The sequence below is a fragment of the Rissa tridactyla genome, chromosome 1, assembly GCF_028500815.1.
Source record: "Rissa tridactyla isolate bRisTri1 chromosome 1, bRisTri1.patW.cur.20221130, whole genome shotgun sequence".
Lineage (NCBI taxonomy): Eukaryota > Metazoa > Chordata > Aves > Charadriiformes > Laridae > Rissa > Rissa tridactyla.
This window is the reverse complement of record NC_071466.1, coordinates 189,286,848-189,301,194: the sequence shown is the minus strand read 5'-3', so window position 1 is coordinate 189,301,194 and position 14,347 is coordinate 189,286,848. Positions and strand designations below refer to the sequence as shown.

General features: G+C 35.1%; 1 protein-coding gene across 3 annotated transcripts in view; it reads left to right on the top strand.

Moving 5' to 3' along the window:
* IMMP2L (inner mitochondrial membrane peptidase subunit 2) overlaps positions 1 to 14,347 on the top strand; it is a 470,689-nt gene that overhangs the window by 11,310 nt on the left and 445,032 nt on the right. For 2 of the 3 annotated variants that reach the window (XM_054186971.1, XM_054186960.1), the window contains exons 2-3: positions 1,010 to 1,147; positions 7,485 to 7,588. In XM_054186971.1, the coding sequence (XP_054042946.1) occupies positions 1,013 to 1,147; positions 7,485 to 7,588 (239 nt within the window). In that variant the 5' untranslated portion in view covers positions 1,010 to 1,012. Of the gene's footprint in view, positions 1 to 397; positions 809 to 1,009; positions 1,148 to 7,484; positions 7,589 to 14,347 lie in introns of those variants that run through there. The other variant, XM_054186976.1, reaches the window with a different exon arrangement.

Here is a 14,347-nt window from a genome sequence, read left to right as displayed (position 1 = left end):
ATCTTGTGCAGGGTCTACCAGGAGTGTTTATTAGATAAAAACAAAGGTTTAAATTGGACTTGCCAATAGGTGAAGGGCAGCGTTTTTTATGATGTGTAAAAATATGATATGTAAAATAGTCTTGTACCTTTTCAGCAGTACCTGGGTACTCACCTTGCTTTTCAGAGGTATCAGTAATGCGATCGAACAACTTTTGTGTTTCAGTATACTTTGTAGGTGTTTTTCAAGAATGTTTAGTGGTTTGGGGCTAAATAAATAGATGGGAGACAGCATAATAAATGGTGAGTTGGAGTGGAGTAGTCCCACGTGTCATTACTTAGCTGCCTAGTCTGACAGTATGCTTTTAACTTTCTGATGTGGTTGTCATTATGTAGAGTCATTGTGTTACTGTGTCCCTGTGATATACGTGACAATTGATTTTACATATTTGCAGTTACCACAAGTGTGCATTTGTGCACTTTTCTATGTGAAAATATCTCATAAAGAAATGGTAATGTATTGCAAATTGCCAGCTTTTCCTTTACATAGCACAATCTATTTTTGGGGGGTCACAAATTAATAATTACCACTGTATAGAGAGAAAATTATTTACAGAATTTTGGGTGTAAACTCCCAACTGACTGGTCTGTAATTGGTTATTTTGATCTAGTTGATTTTTTTTATTATTTTTTTTTCCAGAAATATCTGATTAGATTTTGTCTGGTTGTATCAGTTTGCTTTTTGCTTAGCTGAATTGTTACCATTGGGTCATTTTTATCAAGTACTTCTGCTGGCACAGGATCACAAGAAATGGTCAAAGTAGCTAAAGGTAAATGTCAAGTATCAAGCTCTCTTCTGTAGAATAGACTTAAATTCTGATGAAGATTTTTTCACTGGATATTGGGAGGTCCTAACAGATAACATAATTAATTTATTCCTAACTGCTCCTTTTTACATTGCTACAATGTTGTTGCTACTTAAAATTTGCTTTATAACAGCTTTTTTTCCCCATGTTCGTCATATTTTTCAGATTATGGCACAGGCTCAAGGTTTGGGGAAGAGATACGTTAAAGCCTTTTTTAAAGGCTTCTTTGTTGCTGTTCCAGTAACGGTGACTTTCCTGGACAGAGTTGCCTGCGTAGCACGGGTGGAAGGAGCATCAATGCAGGTATTGCTGGAAATATCTTTGGTGTGTCAGGAAATTAAAAAGTGACTGTCCACTGACAATAGCAAGGTAGAAGAAAAATCTTTTTCACAACTGGTATTAAATGACCACATTGCAGTACGGAATCGTTTAATTTCAGCTTTGTTAAACAAATATCTTAAGATGTGAAAAGAAAAGCTTTTGAGAACAAAACTTCCCAAAATTCTGTCTCAGTAAAATAAAAATATATAGATAAGTAGTGAAAAAGATATGGGTTTTTTTTTAATCTTCCTAGTCATTTAGAAATAAAGATTTCTTTTTTGAGCACTACCTTTTGTCTTTTGGGATTGAACTGATGACTCACAGAGAGTCTTTATTAATTTTTAGTAGCTGTATTATAGTAATTGTGAGGCAAATGGTAACATTTCAGTGAAGAATACTGAAAATGGCCCCAATCTAATATTAATATCTGTGCTTATCAGGACATAAGTATCAGTTCACTGTTTTTACGTTGGTTATACTGAGTGTTTATCCAGTACAAGTGAATAAATATAGAAGATAAAGAAATACTTATGATAATGAACAGCTACGTTGTTGCCTCTGTTATTTGGACTTGAAAAATACATGTTGTAACATAGTTAGCCAATTCTTTAGTGCTACTTTGCATTTTGAATCACGTGCACTGCATATTGTTGTGCATCACCACTGATAACTGTAATTTATTTTGTTCCAATGTTGCAACATTCCAGTTAGCGGAGACTAAGGATTTGATTCTCAGATGCCCAGCCCTATTTTCTGATTATCTGAATAAGCGCAGTACCTTGAAGAGAGGTTTCACAACAGTCAAGACCAGCTGCTGGGGTTTGAATTGTGCGGCGTTCATGCAAACAAAACCTGGGCTTTGCTGATTTATGTTTAATGCTATAGAAAAGCATGGAGTGGGCAGGAGGGAATAGCAAGGTGGCATTGTGCCTTTTGTGCCAGTCTATAATCTGGTGTTGAACTTCTGTCAAGTAACCTCACCTGGTCTAGAAGGCAGCTCTCACCTCAAGAACAGGGACCAAAGTAAAATCATTGTACTCCAGTCATTCTACAATCCAGGACCAGAAGTTAGGTATAACATACGATACCTTTGTCCTTTTCATGAATGTTATTCTGAATATCACTGATGACCAATCAAAGGTAGGAGGATTTAGGGATTACAGTTGCAGAGCTAGAAATTAGCTGAAGAGAGGAGAGGAGTGGGAAATGGGGAAAAACAATTTCTTTTTCTTTTTACTATCTTCAGACAGGAGAAATTCAAATGTATAACAGCATCTAGATAAGTACAAAATCAGACAAATACAACTCCCCCATTTTTGCCTGTATTGGGATTTAGAGCCACATGCAGCTTTTAGGATGCAGATGCATCTTGAATTTTATGGTTTTCCTTATTTTTTTTTGTTTGTTTGTTTTGGTTTTGTTTTTTTTTTGTTTTGGTTTGGGTTTTTTGTTTTTTGTTTTGGTTTTGTTTGTTTTGTTTTAATTTCTGAGGGGTTGTCTTTTTTAGCATGCCACATTGCATTTCATTGTTTGGTCTTTTCTGTCTCTGACATAATGTTCTGTTTGACATCCATTTTTGTTTGGATAGTTCTATCTCAGTAGCTGGAAAGAAATTTTCCAGGTTTTCCTACTCCACAAGACTGTCGAGCCCCCCAGGTGAAGACCTCAGTTTTCTGTTTCCTTTGAAGTCAAAATCTCAAGTGTTAGGGAGTGCTCTGGTATTGTTCTGGAGTGTTGCTTTTGTACTCACTTGAAGGGCATACAGTTAACTGTGGTTTATCCATGGAAGATTTGAAAAACCCTACAGTTATTTGCTCAGATTTATTCAACCTGACAAAGAAGGATATGCACTCTTTGTAGTGGCTAGGGAAAGTAATACATATTCACTGGGTGATTAAAATCTAAGCTCTTCCTTTGATGTATCTGTTGACTAAACATTCCCTCTGTTATTGAAGTATGGGTAGGTTGAAAGATGACATTTCTAATGTTACTGACATCACAGTGTCTGTGAAATTATCTTTCTGGTTTTATTCTGGACTGTAGCTCTGAAATAGAAGTTTGTTTTAAACTTCTATGCATATGGATATTTTTCAGACTACAAAAAAAACTTCTTAGTGCTTTTAGTAAGATACTAATTTCCTTGCCAAGATTTATTAGACACCTAACTAAGTCTGACAGGGACATAATTATAAGGAATATATCCCTCTCTTGCAGAGTAGCCTGAAGGAGTACTGGTCATCACATTGCATTTCCATCTGTTTGCTGCGTTCTCTGAAGTGTGATCTATGTTGAATGTATCTGAAAGCTATGGGTATGAGGGAGAGTGAGGTTCAATCAGCATGTAGTCATATATCCATCAATCGCATGCTTCCAGTGCTATTGTCTCAATTTGAAGATATCATGGTATGATTCCCAAGAATTTGTTTGTAATAGACCTCTGAAATGTCTAGCTGGCTTTGGGTACTCATCATTGTGGCTCCTGCAGAGCCTGAAATTAAAAGTTCTGACAAGAAGCCAGGAATAAATCTCTCTGTGTCACGCTCGCTTTCCTACTCTCGTTCTCTGTTGCTGCTCTCTCTCCCTCCCACTTTCTGTTTTTGTTTTGGACCAGCCTTACTGCTGCTTCATAGTTACGTATGATGGTAATATTTTTTGTCACCCCGGCAAGCACACTGAATAAAGGTTCTAATGAAAATAGAATTTTTCTGATTTATTCCCAGTCAATTAGGACAGACTTCATGCATTTCATTGTCTCAAGCTGATTTTGTGTTTTTACAGTGCTTTCAGCCACCTGTCATTCTGTCACTTGTGCTGACTTCAGTGTATAGGAGTATTAACTCTGACCTATAGGGAATAACATTGAACTGTCACCGTTTATAATTTTAACATTTTTTAATTGTTTCATTACCTTTTTTCTTTCCAAAATTACTGTTTTTTTTCAGTCCTCACATGAGGTGGTTTTGTTGCTTAGGATTTTACAGATTGATGTGCTCCTCTAGCATTTTGTTAATAGTGGGTTTCAAGTGAGTCTTAATCTGTTTACAACATTGAATGTAAGTGACACAAATAACTGGTAATATGATTTCTTAGTTGGTAGTGGTGGATTTTTTGTGACTCCTCTTGTAATGCTGGATATTTACTTTAAAATGTTATCATATGGACATCTTGATGTGCATTTATGTTTTTTTCTGTTGAGTTTCATTGCATGTTTGGTATTACAAACTCTTCATACATAATGGTGTGGAAAAGGGAACCCCCCCATGGATATATAAATTCATTAAATCAAATGGACTGTTTTCAAGTGAGATGGATGATGACAGCGTATGTGCAACTTTATATGCAAGTTCTATTGCAAACAGTTCAATACCAAGGATTATAGCAAGTAGCCTGACCAGCGATCTCTGACGAAGCACACTTGTTTCAGCAGCAAACATTATCGAATGTTCTATTCCATTATGCATAATAGCAGTTGTAATTATTCTGTGGCAGTTTCTCCTAACTTTATTATTAGGATTGCTGTACCTAAGCCTGTGAGCTCATGTTCTGTTCCCCAAGCTATAAGCAAATAAGTTGTGACCTTCTGGTATTCACTAGCAGCATAACAACTATCAAGTTAATCATTATTTATAGTAAAAGGGCATGCTTTTAGCCTCCTACTTACAGAACCTCATGTCCTGTGAGGCTTCATCATATGGCTGGGGATCTCAATTTGCATGCTTTTAGCATTAGATTAGTTAGTAATTGGGAAGAGTGAATGTTTTGTGACTTCTGCACCACAGTTCTAAATTAAGACCTGTGTGTCTCATTTGTAGCAGGCTATTATGCCAAGAAATCAGGCAAACAAGTTATAATGCTTCAAGCTAGAGGAAGGAAGAAGCCCTGGTATTATTTTGTTTCTTGTAAAAATAAAGAGCCCTTGTGACCCTATTTGTTGACTACTTTTTCAGAAGCTGTATTTTTGTTTTGCTAGACCTGAGACCTTACTACTAGTAAAAATGTCATGGGGAGTAAGTTGTCTCTGAATACACTGCATTAAATTCTTTCTATGCTTTTTTTTTTGTGTGTGTGGAATCACAATTTATGTTATTTACGTTAGAGAGACTTGCTGAAGGATTTAGATTATTTTTTTTAATGGAAAAATGTAATTCTTGATGTAAAATGAAAGTTGTTTCCTTCTAGTTTCCCTTACATTTCTTCTACTAAAACAGTATTTTTGTCTGTGCATTTTGAATATGTCAGGTTGTTTAGTGGGAAAGAGAGAAAAAAAATCTACATTGCTGTCTATCTCTCAAACATAATTCTAATGTGTAACGAGTTGTATATCTACTCTGTATGTCAAAACCACGAGCAACGTATTGTTAAAAATAGAAAGCAATATGGTATTACATTCAGAGTGCTTTAAGTTAAAAAGATTATGCAATATCCAAATGTATTTAAACTCTAAAGCATTTCCTTTGTTTAAATACAGAAAACAGTAGGAGTCAACTGGGATAATGCAACTAGGGTATACTGTAGCTACCTGGTGTATTTCTCTGTAAGATTAAGTTGATGTAGATTTAGTTGAGAGGAAAAGTTTGTGAACACTCATTTAAATCTTTTCTAAGTATCAGCTATGCAATACATTACCTTTTGGAACAATGGGTTTAAAATTTCCATTTGTTTTGACTTTCTCTTTTGGCCCTTTAAGGTAGATCTTTTTGAGTACTAAGCAGTTTACTTTGTAAGAATATGCCATATATATGATTCCTGCTTTGTAAAATTGGCCTCTTTGCCTTATATTTAGTATAATTTTTAGGTTGTGGCCCATATGTACCTGCATTTGGTAAAATAAGTATGACTGTGAATTGTTTGTGAACTTGTATGTAAATAATTTGTTTGTAAAGATACTATTATTTGATGGAAGAGGCTAAGAAGGTGGACAATCGTTCTGGAATATCCTGATTAAAAAAAAATATTATCAAATATCTTCTACTTAAGTTATGGTTTTCATTTATCTGGCTCTTGCAATGCGTATACTCTAGTAGATAAAATAGCAATAGGTGTTAATATATTTATAGTTTAGACTTGGACCATATCTCAGTGGATATTAAGGTGATTTGCTTTGATCTGCAGACTTACTTGGCTAGAAATTTGCCCTTATAGTCCACAGCTCAAAATGTAACTAGCCTCATTTGCTGTTTGACTAAACATATTGCGACATTTCCCTCCCCCCACCCTGACATATTTAGTCTTTTGATCTATTATATTCCTTGCTGTTCATGGGAATTACACCTAGTCAAGACCCCAGCACATTCTTTCTCGTTGCCCTTGGAAAAGCTAGTTTTTCACAGATACCATGTGAGAGAGGTCTTTATCAACTGGTTTGGTTAGAAAAGAAAAGATGAATGAGGAAACTGTAGTAAAAAGAAATCACCACTTTTAAATCGCTTTTGAAGTTACGAATAAATACTAAGTATCCGTCTTGGTTTAGGAGCATAGTTTTTAGCCTGGATTACTCTTAAATACTTTCTGTCTTAATACAAGGAGTATTTGTATTGAAATAACCCCTGTAAAAATCAACGAAGACAGTACTGTGATGGGCTACTTCCTTCCTCTGCCCTTTCTGATGGGTTAACTCAGAGCCAGCATTGACCAGGTACCCTGGTTTTGTACCCTGTCACACAAAAGAATTGTGTACAGTTCTATGTACCTCCTAATACTCTGTACTAATTAATTACTTGGTTATTTTAATGTTGATGTTAGTGAACAGCCTCATTTCACTGTATGGTTCTCTGAGAGTTCATGCTTCTTCGTATCCTGTTACAGAAGGCTCACATTTACTGGCAGCGTCAGCGTATGCTGTAGGTGTAGGGTTTGTTTTTTCCCTTTGCAAAAGGTGAGAATTAGTATTGTTACAAGTACCTATTTAATTTTTAGTGCATTATGCTTGTATAAGCAGTAAGATGCCTGCAAAAAGTTTGCTTTTTCTGGGGCTTAGTGTTCTTGGTTCTCCTTTGGTTTTAATATTAAATGATATGCAGTAAAGGCAATCACTTCTTTTCATCAGACTTGTCATAAGTATGTGTAATTTAATTTGCATGCGGTAGTGCATTGAAAGATGCGAACTACACTTTGTCATAAAAGAATGACATTTAACATGGCATTTAATAAAGACATATATTTCCCAGAATGCAACAGGTTGTGGGTGGGTACAACAGTTTCTTCAATGGGTACATTTTTACTGCTTTTAATGGATTGCACCTGTTGATGGAATGAGAGTTAGGTGGAAGATTCACAGAGGAAATGTAGATCTAAAGCTATTTTTTCCCCCCTTTCTCAGCCTTCTTTGAATCCTGGGGGAAGACAAGCATCTGATGTAGTGCTCTTAAACCACTGGAGCATTCGAAATTATGATGTACAACGTGGGGACATTGTATCATTGGTGTAAGTAATTTCACATCTATTTCAATACATGTTTATATAAATGTTGAACCATCAGTATTTAATATTTAATGTACAATACTAAGTAGATATATGAACAAGGAACATGAATTTTTTAATAATGCATTATTGTCATTCCTATAAACAGTTTTCAAAATTCAGATGTTTGAAGAATGCATTACCAAGATTTTACTTGAAAGGAATGTAAGATATTACAGTATAAATATAAAGATATTACAGTATAAATGTGTACCAAAATTGCCAAGAAAAAAGCGCTGTGAGATGAAGAGAGAAAATAGATAAAACATTATGTGGCTTAATGGAGTATACTTTTTGAGTTGTTTGGCTGTACACTCATATTTGTGAGAAAAATAGTGTTTCTTTACCAATTAATACTAACTTTTTTTTTTCCCCCTGGAGAAATCTGGCTACTGAATAAAATTTTAAATAAGATCACAAGAATTCAGCTGTCTCCATAAAGGACAAATGTAGCAAAACAAAAAAATAATTTTACAATTATTATGGGGAGGTCTATGTATCAAGCCAAAAGGTGGCAGTGTTTCGCTGTTGAAAATATGCAAGACTAAGAGAGGACAGAAACTCCATTTCAGCCTTAATGTAATAATAGAAATGGAATGTCAAAGTGTGCATAACTGACGCAATGATATAATACATACTCATCGTACATGCTGCTTGGATAGTTGAAGCTTAAGGTTTTAGTTTTGTAAGTGAAATGCACAATATGTAGATTATAACAGAACTCTCTTTGGAAGCTATATTGTCTGTCTTCCTTTTTGTTGTATATCTCTTCTGATTGTCCCATTTTTTTGCCTACCTCTTCACTGTAGTGGTAATTTATATGACAATTTTCATTACCAGCTCTTAAAGCAAACTACACTTTATGGTGTGTCTTATTGTCTGGCATGTAAGATTTTCTGTAAATGGTCTAGCTACAAATATGAATTTATTCATGTTTCCAACACCTAATATTGCAAAAGGTCTCCAATTTCAGGTCACTTAATGACTCCTTGTAAAATTTGATTCTGCCTACGTGTGCATCTCTCTGTCCAAGTCATGCTCTGGTGATTGTTTAGAACAGTGAATGTAACTGATTAGTAATTAATAGACTGAACAGAAGATGAGCATGTTGTCTGATCAGAAAACAGAATGAATAGTTTCATTCTTATTATACTTCTTGAAGGTTTGTGGTACCATCTGAGCCATCTGCATTGATTGCTTTCACTCTGCTATATCTTTGGGCATGATAACTAATATTTTAGATGCTGTGGGTTTTTTCATATGTATTGAAAATTTTGCCTATTATTGGTGGAGCTTATGTACACCCACATGGAAGAAGTCACATTGTATTTAGGCACTGTACTGAGGTTTTTCTTAATCTTCAGGGAAGTACTCTGAATAATCAGACTAGAGAATTAAAAAAACACTTTAACAACAATACAAAGGAAGTTAAACAATGTAAAAATAATCTATTGAATAGTTCTGATATGAAAATAGTGAAGGATATTTTATGTATCAGTAAAAACTTTTAAGTTGTTAAGTACTTCATGATAGGGGTCTGTTAGAAGCAGCTTTGGCCTACCAGCTTATTGTAATGTGAAGTTTTTAATTGTGTTGTAAAGACTTGCAGGGTACAGTATCTGGATGTAATTTTGTACCCATGTGAGTGGTTTGAGACTTAAGTTCTGGTACATGAGACTTTCATTGTGTAAACGGGTTAGTATTTTTATCATTTTCATTTCAGTTCTTTACCTATGATTTCTATAACTCACTTGTGAATAGACAACCTATGTATGTATATGTATGAATTTTACTTGGTGGCCTTCAGAGGATATGGCTGATTTAGGCGAGGCATGAACAGGGAAGGCCGGTCTCCCATCAGCTGCTGCTTTTTCTGTTCCTGTTAGAAATTCAGATGAGAAAGTGTTGGTGTGACTGAGATAGGCAGATGGGTATGTAAACCGTCTTTCCTTTCATATCCTGCTTGGCTGCTTAACATTTTCCTGCTGTCTCCTCGTTGCCAAGTCATAGCAGAAAATAACTATGAGGTTGTGGGAGCGTGGTCTTTTGCAGAACGAGCTGAGGTCAAATATTCCTTCATGGCAGCTTGACCAGGGCCATCCAAGCTCTTTGCTTTCTTCATACCATCAGAAATACTGTGTCACTCTGGGTGGGTGCTGTTTCTATCGCAACTCTTAAAAGGGATTGTTGAGATCCCAACTGGCAAAGTCCTGTGGAAGTAGATGGCTGCCAGCCAAACCTTGGAGCAAAGAGATGAGTTAATCTTGGTGGCCCTGGACGCCCGAAGAGAGATCACCCAGCCTGTGATTACGTGTGCGATACTGCTCGCAGATCCAAAAGTTTTTCTTCTCTGATCCAGTGTAGTTCTTGATGAACATACATTTTTGTTATTTGCTGACTTTGGTAAAAACTGAGCACCCAAGTACTTCGTGGTGGTTGTGGCTGGTTAAGGTATTAAATGTAGACTGCAAGTTTATGGAAACATGTGCTGTGTCTCTGTTATCCCTGTCTCTGCATCTGATGTGGATGTAACTATGCATCACAACCACAGCTGTAAAATCAGCCACTGTCTGTGCACGCATGTGCATATACCTGGCTTTAGACATAATATTTAGGATGGCATTAACCCTTAAAAGTATAAAATCAGAGTCAGATAAAAACAGTGGAGCCAATAAGTTGGTAGCAAAGAATGGTTTGTTTACTCACAGTTTAGTGTTTTACAAATAGTTAAATCTTACCTCAGCGTTTTAGAAGATGTTTTAAAGTAATGTTTTTCCTTTTGGCTTAAACTCTTCCTTGTTGATACCAGAATTAAGAGAGCTCAATGTTACATCTCACAGCTTTGGAACTCACAATTTTAAGTTGGTTCAGAACTAAGGGAAATTAATATCATCCTTAATTTGATCACTTGCTTGAGTGCTTAATTTAGATACTGCTATATTACTGGGACTTAATAAATTAAAAATCAAAACAGGAATATTTTTTCAATAAATTAAGTAATTTCCATCATTCTGTGTTCCAGAATGCTACCTTTGCATCTCTGAAACAGATGCAAAAAAGAAGTGTGTTATTTTCTTTGGTTTGGAAATGCATTTATTTATCTTCAAAGAGAGAATGTAGTCATGTGGCACAGGAGATCATCTTTAAAAGATAAATGAATGCCTATTTTTGCCAGGCGGACCTTGATCAGAGCTCTGCTGAGGTATATCCCAACAGTTACGTAGAACTTTATCAGATATTGCAGAATGAGTTATCGGATGTGTAGACTTCTCCCAACTGGTTTTACTCTGTAAAGTTTGAATGCCAACAACATTGTAGCATCACAGTATGGGCTGTACAGCTCATGCGGGTCCTTAGGAATACATGCTGCAACTGTACTTCCTGGTACTAATCGAGATAGTGCTCTTCTGTTGTGTATTAATGGGCATTTTTGCCAGCTTACCTATATGTAATTTGATTTCTACTGTGTACAAATGTAAGTGGTGTTGTAAAAAGGTGTTGCCAAAGAGCGATTTATAGGTCTAGAATTCATTTTGGTTGTCTCTACTGAAAACCCTATATCCTGAATGTAAAATCTTGCCTTCTTTTTATTACAAAATTCCTGTCCTAATATAGAAAAAAGTTGTTACAACATGTAGAAGATCGCAAAAATCAGCATATGTATACTGTGTATGTAGAATTTTATCTAGATAACAAAATTTAAGTAAGCTTTTGAAATGAAGACACAACAGTACTAATTCAAACATTTAAAATGTGGGGTTTTTTAAAATAAATAAAAGTTTGGACCTAGTCTTGTTCTTTACTTGTTTAATAGGGTTTTAACAAAGGAGTTAGCAGTGACTGTAGTATATATAGGATTGTTAAATTTTGAATGATGAAATTGCAAGGCTGTAAATATTCACAGATACTGATTTTAGCATTTGGAGTTTATGTTACTTCTCTAACAGAGAGAAAACCTTCTCTAAGGTGTGACTGAGAGCAGGAACCTACTTGCTGGGTAGGTTGCCAGGTGTCCCTCCTTTACTAATTTAGAATGTGTGCTTATGCATTTAATAAAAATAGCTATGCTAATGTAATCTGGAAAAAGACTGAGAACTAATGCTGTTCTGTACATTCTGAATGGTAACACTCTTCTAAAGTTTTCAACTATAATAGCTAAATGAAAATGGGCAGTATATTTAAAAACATGTTTTTAAAGGTCAGCTATAATAATAAAGAAATAAATGTTGTATATTTTGTCAGCTTCTTGTGAGTTCTTATATAAAAGGATAATTGCTTTAAGTACAAAAACAACTTTTTACATAGAAAATTTCTTGACATTACAAAAAAAAAAAGCTTACTTCCTATCTTCTACCCTGATGAAAGATATTAAGTAGCCTCTGTCACTGCTTCCTCTGACTATAAGGTTATGTTCAGGCCTTGCAGCAAACTCCCTTGCTTTTGGTAACTGCTAAGTATTTTTCTGTAAGGTTACATGTTTTGAGCTCTGAAAAATCCAGTGTAGATCAACACTCTGGAGGAAGAATCAAAGTACTGCACGTGAGGTTGTCTCTGCTGCTGTATCCCTCACTGATACCTGTTCAGAAATGAGAATTGGAAGATAGTTGCTGTGATGATTTTATGTGACGGTTCAACAAGTTTCAGCCTATTCACACAAAACTGAATAATCCAAATTTTGAAGGAATGTGGTCTTGTTCAGTTGATGGAAGCAAGAGTTCTCACGTGGTGCGAAGTGAATACATACTATTCATAAAACATCACTAATTGGAATTTCATTAAGACGACTAGCCTAGTAAAATAAAAATCAGTAAGAAGGTACTTATTGAAGGAACTGCCTTGAATTTGAATCAGTAGTTGTAATTATGAAAAGACTTCCTACTAAATTCTGATAGATGTAACATGAATAGATATTTTAAGAAAGCTTCTTTCTGACTGAAGTACTGTACAACGTTTTACGAATTCCTCTGCCTGACCTTCTTAAGTCTTCCAATTTCTATTCTATTTTTGTTTGTACTTAGGTCCCTGTACCAAGTCATCTGTCTTCTGGCAGGTAGAACACTGCAAAGGAGGTTGTGCTGACATAGAAGCTAAATAATCACTTTACTTTCTGTGCCTCAGTGACCTCAGAAAATCTTTTCCTATTCTGTTCTTTTAGCTGGGGAAAAAAAAGCCCTCGTGTCTTTTCCTGATAAAAATCAAATATTTAGTTCTACTTTTATTATCTTTGTTACAATCTATTCTTAGAGTAGATTTGGTAGGAGTGTGTTAATACTGTTGATGAAAGAAAGACTTGCATCTTGTACTTACAAAGTAAGTAAAATCCATTTTCTAAGGGAAGTTTTTAGATACCGTACATCATCCCTGGTTATATTATGAAGTGCTCTGGTTGGGTTTAAGTGAGCAATTATTGTAATATTGTGGAAACTGAGCAGTTGTGGAGGAAAGAAGTTGTTGTAGTTAAAGTTATGGGTATTTAATTTAAAGTCTGTGGATACGAATAGGAAGTGTACAAGATTTGTTTGCAAGAATCATGACTGGAGAGAGTCTGTCTAGAATCTTTAGGCTGAAAAGTAACATATATGACTGTTATGACTTACAGACCCTTTAGTCATCAAATTGTAATTTGGAGAATTAAAAATAAATATATTTTCTTTTCTAAAAAGTTCATTACGTGGAAGTCAGATGGCCTAGGCCATTTGTGAAAGAAGTGTTAGTTGATCGGGAAGAGTACTGTATTGTTGTAAGCATTGCCAGTGAGAACTTCATATTCTGGTTGATTTTGATTTTATCAGCCTTGTTATTGAATTAAGTACCATGCTACTGAATTAAGAAAGAAATTGTTGCTTGTTGCATATTTATTAGAGTATCCATTAGAATACTACATTGCAGGTTTACTAAGAACCACTTAATTGATTACCGAGTTAAGCTAATCGGACAGAAGAAAACATTAAGCTTATATACATTAAGCTAACATAAACTGGTAATTAAAAAAGAAGAAATTGTCATTCTATCACAGCAATATATGTCAGATAAAATTATTAAGTCTACATCAGGTAGTTGATAGGATATAAGTGGGTCTGGAACATTGCTCAACGTATGTCAGATAAAATTATTAAATCTACATCAGGTACTTGATAGGATATAAGTGGATCTGGAACCTTGCTATAAGATCAGTAATTTTGCAGATGTTGAGATTTAATAACAGAAGACCATTAACTGAATCACTTTATTTTTTATTCTAGTTAGCATCCCTTGGATAAATTTATGGACATCAGTGTGGTTGTCAGAAATTCTGTTTAAAATGTGAATTCCTACTAGTTAAAACATAGTTTAATCTTAATGACTGTTCATAAGATAATTCCATCAGTTCTCATTTGAGGTATTTGTCTTATAGTGGCTGAAGGGTGCGACTTGGAAAAAACTATAAAAGGCTGTTACTGTGTCTTTTGCTGTTGTTTTTGGGATTTTGTTTTGGGTTTTTTTGGGTTTGTTTTTTTTTTTCCTTCTGCATGTAGCCTTTGCTCTTCATTTAAAATACAGCATTGGGGGACTTGACAAAAATAATTAAACTCAGATGCACAGTCTGTGATATTTGAATGAATTTACTGCTGAGATAAATAGCATAAAATTTCACTAAGACACATTCTAGTGAAAGTGGAGGGAAATTGTGTCCTACCAATCTCAGTACCAATTCAATAGCATCAAGATTAAATCTGGTTTATA